This window comes from Cloeon dipterum, chromosome 3 (genome assembly GCF_949628265.1).
Source record: "Cloeon dipterum chromosome 3, ieCloDipt1.1, whole genome shotgun sequence".
NCBI lineage: Eukaryota > Metazoa > Arthropoda > Insecta > Ephemeroptera > Baetidae > Cloeon > Cloeon dipterum.
In genome coordinates this window covers 13,543,182-13,560,013 of record NC_088788.1, presented here as the reverse complement: position 1 = coordinate 13,560,013, position 16,832 = coordinate 13,543,182, and the positions used below count along the sequence as shown (strand labels likewise).

Below are 16,832 nucleotides of genomic sequence, written 5' to 3'. Positions count from 1 at the left end.
TTCTTTTCACGTGGCAACACATTTCTAGATATTCATCCAAGATTTGTTTAAAATTCTGATAGATATATAGTTTGCTTTTCTTTTAGAGTCAGGAATTTCTAGACGTTTTTACCAAAAAAATTGTCATTTTTATTGACTCGAAGCATCTTCTGTTATAATCACAAAAGGAACAAAATTAAAAAACGAGAGGGGACCAAAAACTTGAATTTATTATGTGTAACAATGCAAACAATGCTCAAATCATAGAAAACTGAATGATTTTAGCTCATTCAACATCTAAAAGTAATTCAGCGACTCATAGAAAAAAATTCAATCGTATTAAAATCTCAAGTCTTTACTATTTCTCTTTTTCGAGCTGAGTGGCCCGTTATAGCGAACAACTCGCCAAAACTCCGTGTCAAAATAAATAATTATGGAAGGAACCAGTCTTAAAATATAGTATAGGACAAAGAATATATATTTGATAATAAAATAATCAAATAAACATAAAATCATCTGCTATGCAACTCAGAAAAGAAAACCTTTTTAAAGCTAGACCTTATAGCATATCTTTCAGTCTTGCTCTGTTTTGCAGTTTTTTATTTGTATATTCATGCAAATTTGATAGCTGCATGCATATCACGAGAGTTTCCTCAGTGAAAAAGGTCAGTTGCCGTCATTATCCATTTCAGGACACACGCGCACTGCACAGCTATCTCTTACTTTATGTAAAATTTCTCAAATGAGCGAAAATTTCTTATATATTACGTTTCTTGAGCTTGCTTTTTTGTTTCAGTGGGAGTTTCTTCATTATGTTCAGGTTTCCGAGGAACTTTCGCAGAATCACCTTAAGCCAATTTTACACTTATTTAATTTTCGGCGCCCTGCTGCTTTTGGCCTTGTACGCGGTGATTCCAAATCGCAGCAGAACATTCGCCCCGGGTGGACAGGAAAGGACCCATCTTCGCCCATCGGCCGAGCGTCACGGCTCATTCGTCGCGGGAAATGATACAGTGTGGATGAGCAAAATCTCCGACGCTTTCAGGCGGCTGCCCGACGCCCTTATCGTAGGGGTTAAAGAGGGTGGCACCAGAGAGCTGATCGCACTGCTGAAAATGCATTCAGAGATAGTCACTCCGTCCGAGGAATTGAATTTCTTTGACGACGACGAAAATTACTCTCGAGGGATCGATTGGTACAGGTAAACGTTTTGTGATAAAGGACTCTAGGTGAATTTCAATAATCTTCATTACGCTAGTGGGTGATAAAACGATGCTTTATTTCGTTAAAATCCTTTTAAAAATTCATTTAATGAATAAGACCCTCAAAAATTTCCATTTTATTTGTAAAATTATTTTAAATGTCAGGTCACAAATGCCTTTGGTGAGAATGGACCAAGTAGCTGTAGAAGAAGCTCCACTGTATTTCTCATCAGAAAAAGCAGTGGAACGAATATACAGTGTGATGCCGAAAGTCAAAATCATTCTCATTGTCCAAGATCCAATCAAGAGGCTAATTTTGGATTATGAAAATCAAAAGTATTTTTGCTCACACAGTCATTTTCATTTTATTACTATTAAAAAAAATCGTTGCAGACTCGTCAGGATAATGCCTGCTTTAGAAGAGGCAATAACTTATCAAACAAAGGACGGTTTAATTCTCGTCAAATCAGACGAACCCATCGTGCGATTGAGTCAGTACGACGACGATTTTCTCAAGTTCACGAGGTACTTTAGCGCGGACAGAATTCTCATTCTATCTGGAGACAGGCTGATGCACAAGCCGTGGCTCGAGATGGAGAGAGTTCAAACGTTTCTAGGAGTAGGACTCGAGATACGACAGGAGCATTTTGTTTACGACAAAGACAGTGGGGACGTGTGCTTACGTAGCCCGCTGACAGGGCCTTGCATCAGAGAGCAAAGTGTCAAGAAGAACATCAGACAGGACATTCACGGACTTTTAAAAGAATATTTTTCCGTGAGAGTACGTCGATTCCAATTGTTATCTGGAGTAGACTTTTTTGACGAGTGGTTAAGATTTGAACAAGGCAGTGAAAATAAGATTTAGGTTCGAATAACAAAAATATCAAGTGGAATGAATGAATTGAAAAGACTTGCATGTTTTGTTGACTTCCATTTATTATACAATACTATGGATTTTGTAAGAGAAAATACAGCTTATATAAAAATATTTTCCTTCCGCATTCACTCAATCAATCATCATAACATGAAAGTATCAATCTGGAATTGATATAGAATCACTCTCTGAACACATGCCTCGTTATTCTAGAGTATTTGGCAGCTTAATCTTAAATCACTTTAATCACCATACACAGATAAAAGGAACAATCACCCGTCATATTTGTGTCTGTGTCTGCAGTAGTTATGTAAGTGTAAGAAACATAAAAGATCAAAGTCCCATCTCATAAGATGCACGCAATCACTAACTTAATAGATTTTTGGCCCGCCGGTAAAACCCAAAGCAAGCGTTTACAAGGGCAACCGTTGCCACGAGGGAGGTGACAACAGCCATGAATACCCTCCACTCGTAATCGACCAATTTTGAGAAATAGTTGGTGAAGTATCCCAACACAAGCGCTGCGATTCCCACGCAATAGGCCGCTATCCCTAGGCAAACGTGGCCCAGCTTGATTTGGGCCAACGACGGTCCTTTAGGGTGCGGTTTCAGCCTGCTCACGAATCCGCCTAGGCCGGTGAGGACGGCCAAAATCACGGCCACTAAACCGGTGATGGAATGTGTGAAGGCGAAGTGCGGTAAGCCGTTCTGCAGTTTGATGGTGACCACGGCGATCATGCCGAGGAAAATGCAGCAGAAGCCGGTCACTTGCAGCAGCCAGTGTGTTTTGACCACTGACACGCGCGGCCAGTCTTTGGTTATGACGCTGTGCGGCAAGAAGATCAAGAAGCCTTCCGTCATGAAAATTAAATACTGAAAGGAAAATAATGAACTCATGAGATTCAGATTAAAGCACTCCTTTGTTTATTTTATTTTTCAGTTTTATTGCTTTAAATTTATCTATTATTTTAAGGCCCAATAATTAATATGCTCACTTTTATCATCAAGTTTTTCCAAGAGGATTTTTTAGTTTATCTTCTATCCACAAGGATGATAATGTAATTTTAATATAGAAACTTTCCGCAAAACAATGATTGCAAATATAATTTAAAAAAATAATAATATAAATTTTGATTTTGATCATTCAAATACAGAATTTTCTTACCCCCGCAGTAAATAAAGGTGGATGGAACGAAAAAATGTTGAAATTGACAAAGCTGAACCAAGTGACCGAGATGAACATGGCCAAAATAATGCCGTGGCACATGCTCTCCATCAAACCAAGGACGATATCCTTGGCGTTGGGACCCTTGGGCTCGGGTTTCTTCCCCACGGAGGAGCCGACGAGAACCTTCACATCAGGCATGTTGCTGTTTCGTCGACGGCGAGGCATATGCGCTTCCTTTAAACAAACTATGAGGTTTTGAACGTTTTCGAGGGCCGTCTGTAGGCGCTCGCACTTTGGACCAAATCGATTGCAGCGATTGCACGCGGATTTTACGCCAAAGATAGTGCCGGGCGGAGCACTCAAAATTCGCTACGATAATTATGTGATATGATAAAAAAAATGCTATTCGTTAATAGACTAATAGACAGCACGATCATATCGATATTCTTGATTAGAAGAAAATTCCATCTTCTTTGATGGGATTTCGCATTTGATCAATTGCATAACTCTTGAAATGATCTATTCTCAACAATTTACCGTGAGGATTAATGAGATGTTGTTAACTTTATTTTGATGGCACGGTACTTCGTCCAGCGCAAAAAATGCACAATATTTTAGCGAGAAGCTTGATTAGTTTTTAGTTTTTAAGATTTAATGTCGCGCCTAATTGTATCAACGAATATACTATATTAATAATTTAATAACCGTAAAAGTCTAAAGAAATAATGAACCTCTCTGTAGTTTGCCAATAAATTAGTTTAATTATTTTAGTTAGTAAACAATTTAACATTAATTAGACGGCTCATTAGGTCAAACTATTTTGATATTATTTTCTTACATACAAATCAATTTAATTTTACCCGCTTGTCATCATTATTAACTTTTAACGTTAATTTTATAATTGAAAATGGTTTTATTATAATACTCACTGACTGATCCGCTGAAGGAAAAGTGAGGGGGAACCAAAGGAAAACAAAAATCACAAAATAATAATTCGTCAGTGCATTCTGCTCAATTTTTTATCTTGTTTTGATTGAGGTGCTGCCACGCCCCTGCCCCCTCCTCTGATGCTGCACACACGTGGAAGATCTCATCTCAATATATTTTGTAACCCAAATTTCACATTTGACTGACAAAATAAATACACGCGCGTGGTGAGTTTTATTCAACTTAATAATCAGTTTTGTTTTTTGTTTTTCAACATTTCCTGCAGTATTTTGAAAACAAATGTGCAGATCGAAACATTTTATAATATTATTTGGTCCTTGCAACGCGATTGTCATGACAGGCATCTTAGAGGTGTTTGCCGCTGATTAGAAAACTTAGTGGTTAGGGGGTAATGTTTTTTAACATAATTTTTGTTGTGGTAGAGTTTGAAAGTCTATAATTTCTTCGCGTTCCATCATTGGGTTCGCTGACATTATTGCAAATTCAGAATTTGGATAAACACCCTCACATATACATGTGACAAACGCACTTGTTTTTTCCACCCATTATATGCCTACGAAATTATGAACCTCTGCAAAAACTTCTCCTTTTTCACAAAGAAAAAGCATCAGGTCTCTTTTCTTTGTTATATTTTCGCCCCCTTTTGAAGAGAACAAAAGTCCTCTTATAAATAATACGAAAGCTGCGCAACGTGCGTGGATTATGCTCTGATCATCTCTCAGCGGCGCAGCGCGTATACGTGTAGGACTGGACAAAGATGTATGTATATAATGCTGCTGACGCAAATTCACCCGGGTTCCATTTAAGGACGAACCTGGTTTGGCTCGCAATGTGCCTGAAAAGTACAAACGCGCTTGGCAGAGCACTTGGACAAACGAGTCACGCCGAGAGTGCTTTGATGAGGCCGCGTTGCAGTATTTTATATTGGATGTGTGTGCACTACTCATTCAATTGACCACGCGTTGACATTTCTCGGCGATACAAATGTGCAGCTTCGCTGCTTTTTCATCTGAGACTTTTACGCATACACCTTTGACGTCAATCGGATTGCCTTTAAGAGGACAAATAACACCACGGCGAGAGAAAATTTATTGCTCAATCACCACGTACTGCGATTGGTTGCTTTTTGCATTAATTGTTTATGTTCAGAGACAAACAATAAGATTTATATGCGGCAAGTCAAGCATTAATGACTTCTTTATATGGAATTTATACATTACAAATAATACAATAAATATAAAAAACATGATATGCAATAATCATTGCCGTAGGCCTGCTGTAGTTTTATATGTATTTACCTTTTGTGGGATAAAGCAAAAAGAAAAGAAAAAATAAATTCAAATAATGCTCAAATTAGATTAGATAGAAAACAAGCAGCTTGAAATTTTGCTCAGACACCGGATTGGACAGCAAAGGATCGACAAATTGTTTAAGTATGGCCTTGGGAACTTTATAGTTTTTTTAATTTATTATCTTCATTAATTATAGATTTTTAAAAGAATATAGAAAAAGAAATTTAATTTAAAACAGACGGTACGCGACGACATACAATAATAACTGTGGCCAACTTACTATATAGTTAGATAGTTATTCTTTGAAAAACCTTTAATTCCAAAAAAATATTATCACACCCTCTTCGCAAAAATATAATTTAAATTTATAAAAAATTTAAAGCCCTGCAAACTACAGCGATACGTGGTTTTGAGATTAGATATACCTCGGCGACCATTGCTATATCTTGTTACAAATCGGATTAAACTAATCTAGATATGGCATTCAAGCGCAAGAACCGAGTCTGAGAAACTCCACCATCGCTCAGCTAAGAATATAATAAAATTATCTCATCTCTCCATCTCGGCAAAGCACCTTTAAATGATCACATAAAGCTCGTAGTGAACCAGATACAAACACAGCAGCTTGTTTCGCCATACATGTGCAGCTCTTATTAACACAATTAATTGAGTGGTGACAATTTATTGCTTCTCTAATACCTCTCTCGACAAAGGGATTACACACGTGCAACTTCTTCGAAGGCACTCGGGTGTCGGCTTTTAAAGAGACGCCTACGTGAAACAATGCATATTATCTCCTCTAACAACGTGTGAGTGAACATTTTTTTTAAATTTTCTGATCACGCCGCGTTTTCCCTCAAGCCCTTATGGAAAATACGATGGAGTCGTGCTGATGGGAACCAGTTTTTCCACTTTTTCGCCGGCTGCAACGTGGTTGTTTTTACCGGCGTGTTTTCGCCAAGAGCAAAGTAGGCGGATGGTGAGGAAGTATAGCACTTCTACAGCACTCAGGACGCTGAAACCATGGAACAAGCCGAGGAGGCCGCCGGTGCTTGCTGTTTTAGGACGATACCCTAGTCAAATTTTGTTGAAACAACCATAATTAAAGCAAAAACGTTACCAAGGAAATTAACGAAGTTTGTGCGTTCATCCTTTTCGTAGCTGACCACTTGCATGTCCATGAAGAAAAAATGCATGATGACAACATTGTCCCTGCCAATTCAAATATTTTACTATTCCAATCGAGAACTATAATATAAATCTTGAGTTTAATTATTTTTCTGAGAACATCTTAAAAGATTCAATATTATTTTCAGTTTATGAATTACTTAAAATAAGTGATGTTGTTGATTTTCGAGCTGGTGATGTCGTATTTTTTGTTTGCTGGAAATGTGTCGACCAGTGTTGAGCTTGAGGTTTCGGCCGCATAAGTGAGTTCGTGGCAACCAGGCAAGCAATGGCAGCTGGGATTTGCATTGCTTGTTGTTTTCTTGTATTTACGTCCATCATCCAAAAGGTGCAATTCCACATCAGCTTCAATTAAAAATGCATTTTATTGTAATTTATTTAGTAAAAACTCTAATGTATGCTACTTAGTACCGGAATGGAGCAAAACTTTTACTGGGTGCTAACATTGTGGCTTGTGGGGCCCCCGGCCCGGCCTGAGGGAGCGCCACACAAGGCCAATAATGTTAAATGAAAAAAAGGTGCGCACCCCGGGGAATTCCCGCTTTGTCCTTATGACCAGTCTGGCACTGATGCTACTCTAAAGAGTTAATTCAAGATTTTAAGTAAAATTTGCGTAATTCTTTCCATTTTTCGAGAAAAATCATTCAGGATGTAGAAATATTTTACCACTAGCAGTGACGGCGCACTCATCATCGTCCCTGTCGCAAATCCGCGTATTCTTGTCCTCTGAAAGGATCGGCAAACACAGCGTTAAAATGAGCATAGGCTCGTCGAGAGGAAAAAGGGTGGATTACTCGGCATGAAGTATTCAACGCAGCCGCACTTTGCCAGTGTGTAATTTGCCTCGCACTCCATCGCGCAATTGTGCTTGGTGTAAGTGCGGTAGAAGCGAAGGGAGCGCTCGTGCAAAAAGAAGCAGTGCCGCTTGTTGACTTTGGTAGGTTCAATCTTGCCGGTCGAGCGAGTGAGTTCGGGGCGAATCACTACGAAATTCTCTTTGCCGGGCGATATTGCAGCCCCAAAGCTGGACATTTTCGGCGACTCCACGGGATTGTGCAAAAGCATCTGCACGCAGTAATTCAAATTAGTAACATGATGCTGGAGATACATGACTTTCAAAACTGGCTCAAACTCTAATTATATTTTAAACTATACAATCTTTTTTAGTTTAAAAAAATTAAAAGAAAAAATTCATATATTAAATTAAATACTGTTTTTCAACAAAAAAATTAAGCAAACATTATGGAAAACATATGGAAAGAAAATATTAATTATTTATCAACTTTGACCTCTTGGGACATTTTCTTCCCCTCTTACCCTTTCTCCTCCTATTTTCTTTAGAATATATCAAAATATTACAAATACGACAAATAAATACCATCTTTCTTAAAATTTGTATCTCTAAAATATTTTCCTTTGAAATATATTATCAAAAGATATTCCTTAAAATTGTTGTTACTTTAAGCCCAGCAGAGGCAGTGGAGGAGCAGAAGTACTCGTGCAGCTCCAGGTCAAGAATTATCGTGAGGCCAAGGTGTTTTCCTGCCCCCTCAGGTCGCCAGGGTAAAGTTTTCCTCGACGTGTTGAATGGATATTGTTTCTCAGGGCTCCAGTCGAATGCGGAGAAGGGAAAAGTAATGTTCAGGTCAGGGAGATCATCAGGGTTGCGGAAAAGTAGGTCGCGAGGTACCCGGTTGAAAACGCAACAGAGGCCCTCGTCGGTTAACGCAGAGTTGAAAAGGTCGGAACAAGAGAACGTCTCACCTGACCACTGACACTTCAGCAGCAGCTCGTGGCATGGCTCGTTCACCTTTTAATATAAAGTCAATCAAACCGGTCGAGGATCATTTAATTATCTGCAGACTTTTATCATGAAATCGCGAAAGTCATCCCACTGTGGAGAGATTTTTATTGGTTTTTTTCTGCTTGTTGAATTGCGAGGGCCCTCCGGGAATAAGCTCATGTTGCACACGTCGTTTAAAAGGACTCTCTCTACATCAACCGTTTGGTGATCAGCAGATCTTTAAAATTAAAAAGAAAATCTATAGCTTTTCGCTTGCTTTTTTAACCAACAGATAAATTTTACGGGGACAGAATTGATTCAGCAACTGATCTCCTGGCGTTGTTCATGTTGCAAATGGTGATGGCCGGGAACGGAATGTCTGTTATTGGCGTTGAGGAAGCCGAGAAAGAAACGATCACTGGATTTGCGTCCCAGGTTTTGTACAGATCGAAAATTAAAAAAGCCGCAGTCACCATGGCCAAGACAAAAGCTCCAAGCCAGAAAATCCTGTAATAATTTTTGTTATATCGTAGCTAGTGTCCGTCGCAAGGTTCAAACCTTTCAAAAATATTCCTGCCCGGTTCCCCAAAGTACTGGACCCCGTGGAGGGAAGTGCTAGAGCAAAATTGACGGCTGTGAATTAGAATATCCCACTTCTCCTCACAATCAGTTTTGGCCGTAGTCTGCAAAGGTTGTTTTAAAGGAACTCTTCTCACGAGTCTGGCCCATTCTTTTGCCAGCAATACCTCCTGCATGGTCATCGAGTGGCTCATGTTCCAATCTATAGAAATTGGTGTGAACGCGTGAAAAGAAATTCATATTATACCGAATAAACGAAGTTCTGAATTTTTACCAACTGGTTTTAGCCAGGATGGTTAAGTTTGAACTTTTGGCAAAGTCTCAAAAGGTATTCAAGCTTCAGGCTCCAATTCCGATTATTTTTTTTTAATAATTTACATGTTAATAATTATAGCACTTGATTTAAAAATTTAAATATGCGATGTTATTTAAACAAAAATATAAATAATCAGAATAATATAATACATATTATTAAAAGTTATTTACTAAAAATAAATGTGTAAGCATTGAAGCAAAGTCCTATTTAAAACAGCAAAAATAAAAATCACTGTCCCCGACAAAGCAATCTCTGCTGGACACCTCAAGAGAAAAGTGAGAAGCTTCTAGGATATGAGAGTTAATTAGTCAATATTTGAAAACTCAGTCTAGAAAATTAAGAAAAGCTAAAATTTTAAAGAATTTTTAGGATTAAAATAGAAACTATCGTTACAAGCATTGAAAACTCTTGAAACGTTATTGATAATAATTAACGTAACATATATTTTGCTAAAAACTAATGTAAGGCAAACCTTGAGATTTGATGCACTTGTCCATTAGACCATCTTGAGCTGAGCAGACAGAATTGAATTGACCACACACACAGAGGCTTAATGCAACTGCGGTTATATATCTGCATTTCCATCTGCAGTCCATTTGCCAAGCGTAATTGAACTACAAATGGGGTTGACGAGTCGCTTGTGCGAGCACTCAGGTGAAAAGTGAATAATTTATGTGGCACAAATGGATCTGTCACAAGCACTTGGCGTGATGCACTACTGTGATAGGCTTTATGAACGCGCATCAACATCAACACCAAAAATATATGTCTGATGAAACGTATGAGACACTTCTCGGCATCAGCATACACAAATTTATTGAATGATAATTTATAAATTAAATAAATAAATACAAGTCAGAATAATGTTTTTCAGGTGCATGAGTTTGAAACTGCGACAGCAAAATAGAAGAGTAAAGTAAAGCATAAATCATTGAATCATAAGTAGTGTTGATTTTGAAACAAAGCAACATATTTTGCCTAGGAAACATACAGAATTTATTTAACTTAAAAGATATTCTTATCATTAACACATTCACTTCAGTGAAAAATCATTTGTCTGTTATTATCAATTCGTCGATACCCCAGTCTTCATAGCTACCGTCCGGAAGATACCTCCTGATAATGATAGGTATTTTTCTCTGCTTCAGCTCTTTCATAGCAATCTGAAGGGGGTCAGTTTCCCCGTCAAGCTCCACCATGACTGGTGCACACATCGCAATTTGCAGTGCTCTTGTTCCAAGAACTCGCGCTCTTTCATACCTGCAAAACGCGATCAGCGTTTAAATAACTTGAAATATATTCGCATTTTAAATTATTTACTTTGTCATGTAGGGAGTTGTGATTCGCTTCGACCTTTGCACGGCTAGTGCTTCAGCTGTGCCGATCAATTCGATGTTTTCACCATCCTCCTGAAGAATGCAAAAACGTTTTGTGAAAATGTAATACACGAAAATACGAATCTTATTCTGTACCCTTAACTCCAAATTTACATAAAATAGAAGAAAAAAATACCGTCTTCGCCACCCCTACTTTAATATAGGATTCTCATAAGAACTGGAGAGATTATATAAACCGGCAGAAACTGTAACTTTACCATAGTTGAACTATATAAACCTAAAACAATTGGCAGTACATACACTACTTTGAAACTAATTTTGAAGTGCCGTTTGTAATAAATCCAAAGCGATACTTTACATATTCGCAATGCTAAAAACGAAAATAAACGGCGACAAAAGGAAAAATTATTGCAAATAAAATTACTGCATGCATGCACGTCTGTCTTGCATTAGTTTAGCGAAACCTGTTCCTACCTCTTGCTGTTCCATTTCATCCAGGTTTTCGTCTTCCTCGACATCATCGAAATCGTCTCCAGGCCTGTAACGTTCAAATAATGAATCTCAATGAAAAGAAACTCGTTTAAATTAAATGTTAAACTCACTCATCGTGGTCAAACTCGTCGTCCGCCATCCTTGCTCCTTGCTTTAGTTAGTTCTGGATTGGACTTCTGGATGTTACTACGACGAAAACACTGAACAGCGCAGAAAAACGTGGAACAGCGTGAAAAGCAGTCAACAGCGACAGCGGTCGAGCGGTCCAGCGGTGTTTACAATTTCCAGTGCTACCAACATAACTTTTGTTTCTTTTCAAAGTCAAGTTCACAACTAAATTTCTTTCAAATTTGCTTAAAAAAGATTTTCTTGTCAATTTATGGCACAATACTCTTAACTTGAATTAAAATATATTATTTTAATTTGCTAATTTAGGTGATATAATTGATAATGAAAAATATACGCCCATCAAATCTATACCATGTGTGATAATACGCAAGTCAGAGCCAGGGCAAGGGCAGTGCAGAGCAAAAGTGCACCTGTCAAAAATGGAGGGTGGAGCGTACGGTGGTGGAAAAGCGGGTGGTGCTTTTGACCCATTACAATTTATTCAACGGCCTCAAGTCATCCTCAGGGCTCTTTGTTTGGTAAATACTCCTAATTGCGTTGTAAATTTGTAACTCAACTTTGGTGGCTCAGCGGGAAACATGCCTTTTCAGGCGATTGATTTTTAGTGCTCGCCATAGTGTTTTGTATGAGTGTCTCATATTGATTTTTCTTCTGTAGCCTAATTTCGCTTTGTTTTTCTTCCGTTACGAGCAGTCCAATTCCAATTAATGATTACTCAAGTTCGGGAATGGAACGAATAAAAGCAGGGTGGGTTGTCATAATTTCAGAAACACTCAGCTTCGTTCTATATCGATTGCTTGCGCACTTCACAGTCTCTTACAGTTTCAACTATCTTTTATAAATCCGGATGTTAAAATTGTGACTACATAGAATCTGCTTCATTGCAAAATAACAAATTTTGTTCCAAAAAGTATTACATAAAATGATATAATATAGTGAATAATTCAATATTTCTCATAATTTCCCATTTCTGTTTTATAGCTCTTTGCCATCATTGTGTTTGGATGCATATCTTCGCAAGGCTGGAGATACGATAATGAAACAAGCAAGGAAGTGTGTCTTTACAACAACGATTCAGGCGCCTGCAACTACGGCACTTTCATCGGTGTCATGGCTTTCATAGGTTCCATTGTATTCCTGGTTGGAGAGTTTTTGTTTGAACAAATGTCCTCCGTCAAGACCAGAAAACACTTTGTCCTCGGCGATCTAGGATTCTCTGGTGAATACCTCTGAAAATTTTGTCGCGCTGGAATATTAATCCTTTTTTATATCAGCATTCTGGGCCTTCCTTTATTTTGTCGGCTTTTGCTACTTGGCCAACCAGTGGAGCGATGCCGAAACCCCAGAGGGAGGATATGGAGTGAGCAACGTGCAGGCCGCCATCACTTTCTGCTTCTTCTCCGTGTTCACATGGGTATTTTTAGCAAGTTTAAAGGGAGAAACGTTAAGGAATAAAATTGAAATCGGTTCACAGGCTGGCTGCGCATGGTTTGCATTCCAAAGATTCAAGCAGGGCACAGGGGCTGCCTTCCAGGGCAGCTATGAAGCAGATCCAACTGCAGCCAACCAAGCCGGCTACTCCTCCTACCCTGACGCCGAGGTTGGTGGCTATAATGAGCCCCCCTTCTCAGGAAATACTCAGGGTATGCATTTTTCATGTTAAGATAAATCTCTTCTCGGTTAATGATGTGATTTGAAGAGTGCTAACCTATGACTAAGTAATTAGAATGATGTTGACAGTCCATAGAAACTGAACTGTCAAGAAATAGAAAGTGCCTCGATATTTGGCCCGTCAAATTTTAATTAATACATCTGATGTTTCAGGCCAAATGGGAGACTACTCTGCTCCTACATATTAAAATTATTGCTAAATGTCGACGGCTAAGTAAGTATGGTTGAAAATTTTAAGTGCGGTCTGTACTTTCTCCATTCCAAAGATCCCTAAGTGTAAATCGCTAATTCGGTGTCAGGTTCCAAAGTTGAAAGATCAAGTGGAATGAACGCCTGAAAGAGATTGGAGTATTACACATTTACATAATTTGTCTCTTCAGTGTTCTACATTTACCAAAAGTGAAACGAGATCTTAATTTTTTTTTGCGAGATATAGCAAATTGTTAACTAGCTGAAAGAGTCATGTTTGTTAATGTAAACATATTTACTCAAGCACAATGAAAAATTATGAAATACACGAAAAGCAAGCTAATCTTGTAAAACAGTCATAAACAGTAAGTAGCGACCCTCCTTACGTTGACTGATATTGACTAGTCTATTTTTATTCACTTAATTTTACATGTGATTTGCATAGCTCCAATGTGTTGCTAGCATATCATTTCCGCCATTTGGTTTGCTCATATCATAAGTTACACAACATAATTTTTGTACATTAGCACTTAATTCGAGCAATTTGATGCTTATATTTGGAATCAGCTCTGAGAGATTGGTGGCAACTTGTTGAATAAGCGTTTAACTCAAATGTGTAGGAAACGAGAGGTAACTGATATTGTAACATTTGATGTTAGAAGATAGCAATAACTTACAAAAAAACAATAAGGGAATCAGAATTAAAGAATTAATAGCATCAACTTGGTCAAAAAGTTGAATGACATGAATAATATATATAAATATATTTTGCCTCCGAAACGTATTAAACACAAGCAAAAAATGTATAAATGAAAATCTTGTTAATGCTGGTCTCATATTATTTATCTTTATTGTGTTATTTTTCCTACTTGAAGATGCCATACAAAAGCTACTTGTAGAGCAAAACTATAGAGTCCTTCTCCACTGTCACAAGAATAAGTTGAAACTTAATGTGTGCAGCAAAAATGTGTTCGTCTGAATTCTCAAAGATATTATGCAATATGTTTTGAGAAACATAATGGATTTTAAAAAGATCAGTTACTAATCCCTAAAAAGATTATGAAGTCATTCTACCTGGTTCAGCCATAGGCAGGTAGTGTGCACTGCTGTAATTTCAAGCAAAAATAAAATACAGTTTCCATGTTGAAATCAGCTCCCAATAAGAAATATTTTTATCTTCTACATTTTGTAGGCCTCAACCTCTCCTACGTTGGGTATCTAATAATAATTCTACATGGGGATCTAATTGGCAAGACGGAGTGTATGCGAAAAAATATTAGTTATTTAGCACAGGGTGTCTGTCAGTCTTGGAAATTATTGCAAGATGCTGTTACGAGATCATAATTTCTGAGTATCCAGTTGCAAAAATTGACGGAAAATACGAGATGCTTGACGAAAGGGCAGTTTTTTTCCATAAAATAGTAAAAATTGTAATGCATGATATGAACACCTCCACACTTCACAGATCCCTTCAAAAAGGAACTATCAATTAACTCACAAAATCATGCTGCATGGCATTTTAGTATCACAGACGATTACCAAAATGGAACCAATTATGACATATTATTCTAAAATTAGACCAACAGGCAATTTGAGGAATTTTGTACCAAAACTCAAAGAAGGGTAACCTGCTTGATGTTTTTCTTCAACACACTGTCGATTACCCCTTGAATAACCGCTTGCACGTTGGCTGTGTCCGTGGCGGTAATGAAGTGCGTCGACACGCTCCTCCCGGAATTTGTGTTACATAGGACAAACTTGTCTTGAATGAACAGGGCCGCCCGATCCACATCCAAATTTGGTCCTGCGGAATGGATAGAAAGTTAGATTTCTAATTTACATTTGATTTACAAGTTATTTTCACACCTTTGAAATCATTAAAGTAAGTTCGAAGGTGTCTTGACGAGTAGAGTATTTTTTCCCGGAAGAGATCATACTTGTTGAGGAACAATAGGAACGCGGCATCCTTGAAGAACGGGTTGTTCACAATCTGGGAGAAAAGGTTCAGGCTTTCCACCAGTCTGTTGACTGTAGAGTCCTCCTGGAAATTTAGTGTGTTCAACTGGAAACAATTGTCTCAAGTATTCATTACCACAAGAGTCATGTCATATCCACTCAGGGCGACAACAAAGAGAACTGCTTTGACATCATCAAAACAGTAAATCCATTTTCGTCTTTGAGATCGTTGGCCTCCAACATCAAACATTCTACAACAAAAGCATGAAAGCTCCGAAGCATATTTATCGCGTTGGATTATTTACCTAATTATGTTGTCATTGATCTTAAATTGTGTCTCAATCACACCATGGGTCCTGACCCTGGCTCTCAAGACATCAGTAGGGGTGGGAGCGTACTTGTCATTGCAGATTCTTTCCATGTTCTCAAATAAGCTGGATGACATTTGATTAGAAAATTGTGAGGAATTTTCTATTTGTATTACTATATAGCAGAATCATTGAGTTCATATTCATAACCTCTTGCCACAGCCAAACGCACTCCCCTGTCTTGCCAAAGGGCCTCCATCGAAGCCATCACGCTCGGAATCATGAACATCATATTGTCCAGGCAGCTGTAGGTGGAGAGCACCGTCTGGGCATGAGCCTGAACCATTTAATGCAATTTAAATATTTATTTTTTTAATCACTTAATAATGTTACTTTGTTCCTAGCGCTTTGCAAGTTGATTCGGAGCAGTCCCATTCCAGCCAGGACGTACTTCATCGAGGACAAAAGATTGTCCCTGATGGTTGGGGCGAAGCTAAGAAGCTCATCTTGCGTGAATCCATCGCTGTGGATGATTCTCATTTGTTTCACTAGGGTACTTTTTCCGCTCTCGCCAGCACCTGGAGTAAGATCTTTTAAGTGGAATAGTTGCCGTTTATTCTAGACTCACCCAAAATAAGAATTTTTATCACATTGCTCTCACTCTTGGCGAAATCCTGCAGCTGCTTGTCTATTTCGTTACTTCGGCGCTTGGCCAAAACTTCCTCGCGATCTAGCGTCAAGCAACCACCCATGATGATAACATTATTTTTCTTGAGATCTGGATAGGATTAAATATTTTTTTAGTCCAAGAATACTTGAAAATTGGTTTAATTCTAAGGGAATTATTACAATTTTTATGATAACATATGTGCAAAGAGACACAATATCATGCAACGAGGAAATATAAGATGTAAAAACATTCAACGAATCAATAAAACTAACGACATCTTAAAAGGAAAATGAGAAAAATCAATTCCAGATATTACCTGAACTCGAACTTATATAAAGATCATTATTTGCAAATTACACATTTCAAAATAAACTCCAAAATATTCCAGCGTGGGGAACTTCGCACGCGAATGTTTGTTTGCATGACGCCTCACAGGAGCCAATCAGCTCATACCCTGAGAAAGGTTTCATTTTTACATGTTCCTTCGATAGAGGGCATACACATCACTCATGACTTTCAAGGCTAACTTGAAAACCTGTTTCTTGTTGTTTGATAAAGCATAAGATACTTGACCATTTTTATTTTTCAAATAGAATATTAACTCTTTGTTAATCTAATGAGGAGCATTGATTGTATTTTTTAATTTTCCAAGTGAATTTAAAAAAATGGAAAATCAAGCACGCAAAATGATAGGGAAGATAATCAAGAACCAAGAATCGCGCCATCGAGCCATTCATCCCCACTACTCTTT

The 16,832-nt window shown here is 38.0% G+C and overlaps 6 protein-coding genes across 8 annotated transcripts; 2 read left to right on the top strand and 4 right to left on the bottom strand.

Moving 5' to 3' along the window:
- Window positions 1-694: 694 nt before the first annotated feature.
- Window positions 695-2,156, top strand: LOC135940428 (heparan sulfate glucosamine 3-O-sulfotransferase 1-like). Its single transcript, XM_065485298.1, has 3 exons — window positions 695-1,180; window positions 1,347-1,517; window positions 1,575-2,156. Exons 1-3 carry the CDS (start codon window positions 792-794, stop codon window positions 2,044-2,046), a joined length of 1,032 nt encoding a protein of 343 aa, XP_065341370.1. The 5' UTR covers window positions 695-791; the 3' UTR covers window positions 2,047-2,156.
- LOC135940430 (transmembrane reductase CYB561D2) lies at window positions 2,098-4,259 on the bottom strand. Of its 3 annotated transcripts, none has more exons than XM_065485300.1 (3): window positions 4,153-4,259; window positions 3,221-3,457; window positions 2,098-2,928 (listed from the first exon to the last, which is right to left on the bottom strand). In XM_065485300.1, the coding sequence occupies exons 2-3, from the start codon at window positions 3,446-3,448 to the stop codon at window positions 2,422-2,424; spliced, it is 735 nt and encodes a 244-aa protein (XP_065341372.1). In that variant the 5' UTR covers window positions 3,449-3,457; window positions 4,153-4,259; the 3' UTR covers window positions 2,098-2,421. The 3 variants fall into 3 exon arrangements, with proteins under 3 accessions (XP_065341372.1, XP_065341373.1, XP_065341371.1); XM_065485301.1 differs by having other exon boundaries at window positions 3,221-3,468; window positions 4,153-4,242; XM_065485299.1 differs by lacking the exon at window positions 4,153-4,259 and having other exon boundaries at window positions 3,221-4,105.
- A 1,530-nt stretch (window positions 4,260-5,789) lies between these two features.
- On the bottom strand, window positions 5,790-9,249 carry LOC135940826 (pickpocket protein 28-like). The gene is made up of 9 exons (XM_065485895.1): window positions 8,993-9,249; window positions 8,738-8,941; window positions 8,516-8,672; window positions 8,111-8,461; window positions 7,446-7,716; window positions 7,318-7,377; window positions 6,792-6,996; window positions 6,584-6,675; window positions 5,790-6,518 (listed from the first exon to the last, which is right to left on the bottom strand). Exons 1-9 carry the CDS (start codon window positions 9,205-9,207, stop codon window positions 6,328-6,330), a joined length of 1,746 nt encoding a protein of 581 aa, XP_065341967.1. The 5' UTR covers window positions 9,208-9,249; the 3' UTR covers window positions 5,790-6,327.
- A 1,068-nt stretch (window positions 9,250-10,317) lies between these two features.
- RpII18 (RNA polymerase II subunit RpII18) lies at window positions 10,318-11,427 on the bottom strand. The gene is made up of 4 exons (XM_065483312.1): window positions 11,269-11,427; window positions 11,141-11,204; window positions 10,650-10,738; window positions 10,318-10,589 (listed from the first exon to the last, which is right to left on the bottom strand). Exons 1-4 carry the CDS (start codon window positions 11,295-11,297, stop codon window positions 10,379-10,381), a joined length of 393 nt encoding a protein of 130 aa, XP_065339384.1. The 5' UTR covers window positions 11,298-11,427; the 3' UTR covers window positions 10,318-10,378.
- A 232-nt stretch (window positions 11,428-11,659) lies between these two features.
- Window positions 11,660-14,314, top strand: Syngr (synaptogyrin). The gene is made up of 5 exons (XM_065485892.1): window positions 11,660-11,805; window positions 12,269-12,506; window positions 12,562-12,701; window positions 12,762-12,930; window positions 13,112-14,314. The coding sequence occupies exons 1-5, from the start codon at window positions 11,707-11,709 to the stop codon at window positions 13,144-13,146; spliced, it is 681 nt and encodes a 226-aa protein (XP_065341964.1). The 5' UTR covers window positions 11,660-11,706; the 3' UTR covers window positions 13,147-14,314.
- Window positions 13,973-16,538, bottom strand: LOC135940819 (guanine nucleotide-binding protein G(o) subunit alpha-like). The gene is made up of 8 exons (XM_065485885.1): window positions 16,398-16,538; window positions 16,040-16,189; window positions 15,805-15,989; window positions 15,588-15,748; window positions 15,409-15,537; window positions 15,240-15,354; window positions 15,014-15,188; window positions 13,973-14,951 (listed from the first exon to the last, which is right to left on the bottom strand). Exons 2-8 carry the CDS (start codon window positions 16,161-16,163, stop codon window positions 14,761-14,763), a joined length of 1,080 nt encoding a protein of 359 aa, XP_065341957.1. The 5' UTR covers window positions 16,164-16,189; window positions 16,398-16,538; the 3' UTR covers window positions 13,973-14,760.
- Window positions 16,539-16,832: the final 294 nt, after the last annotated feature.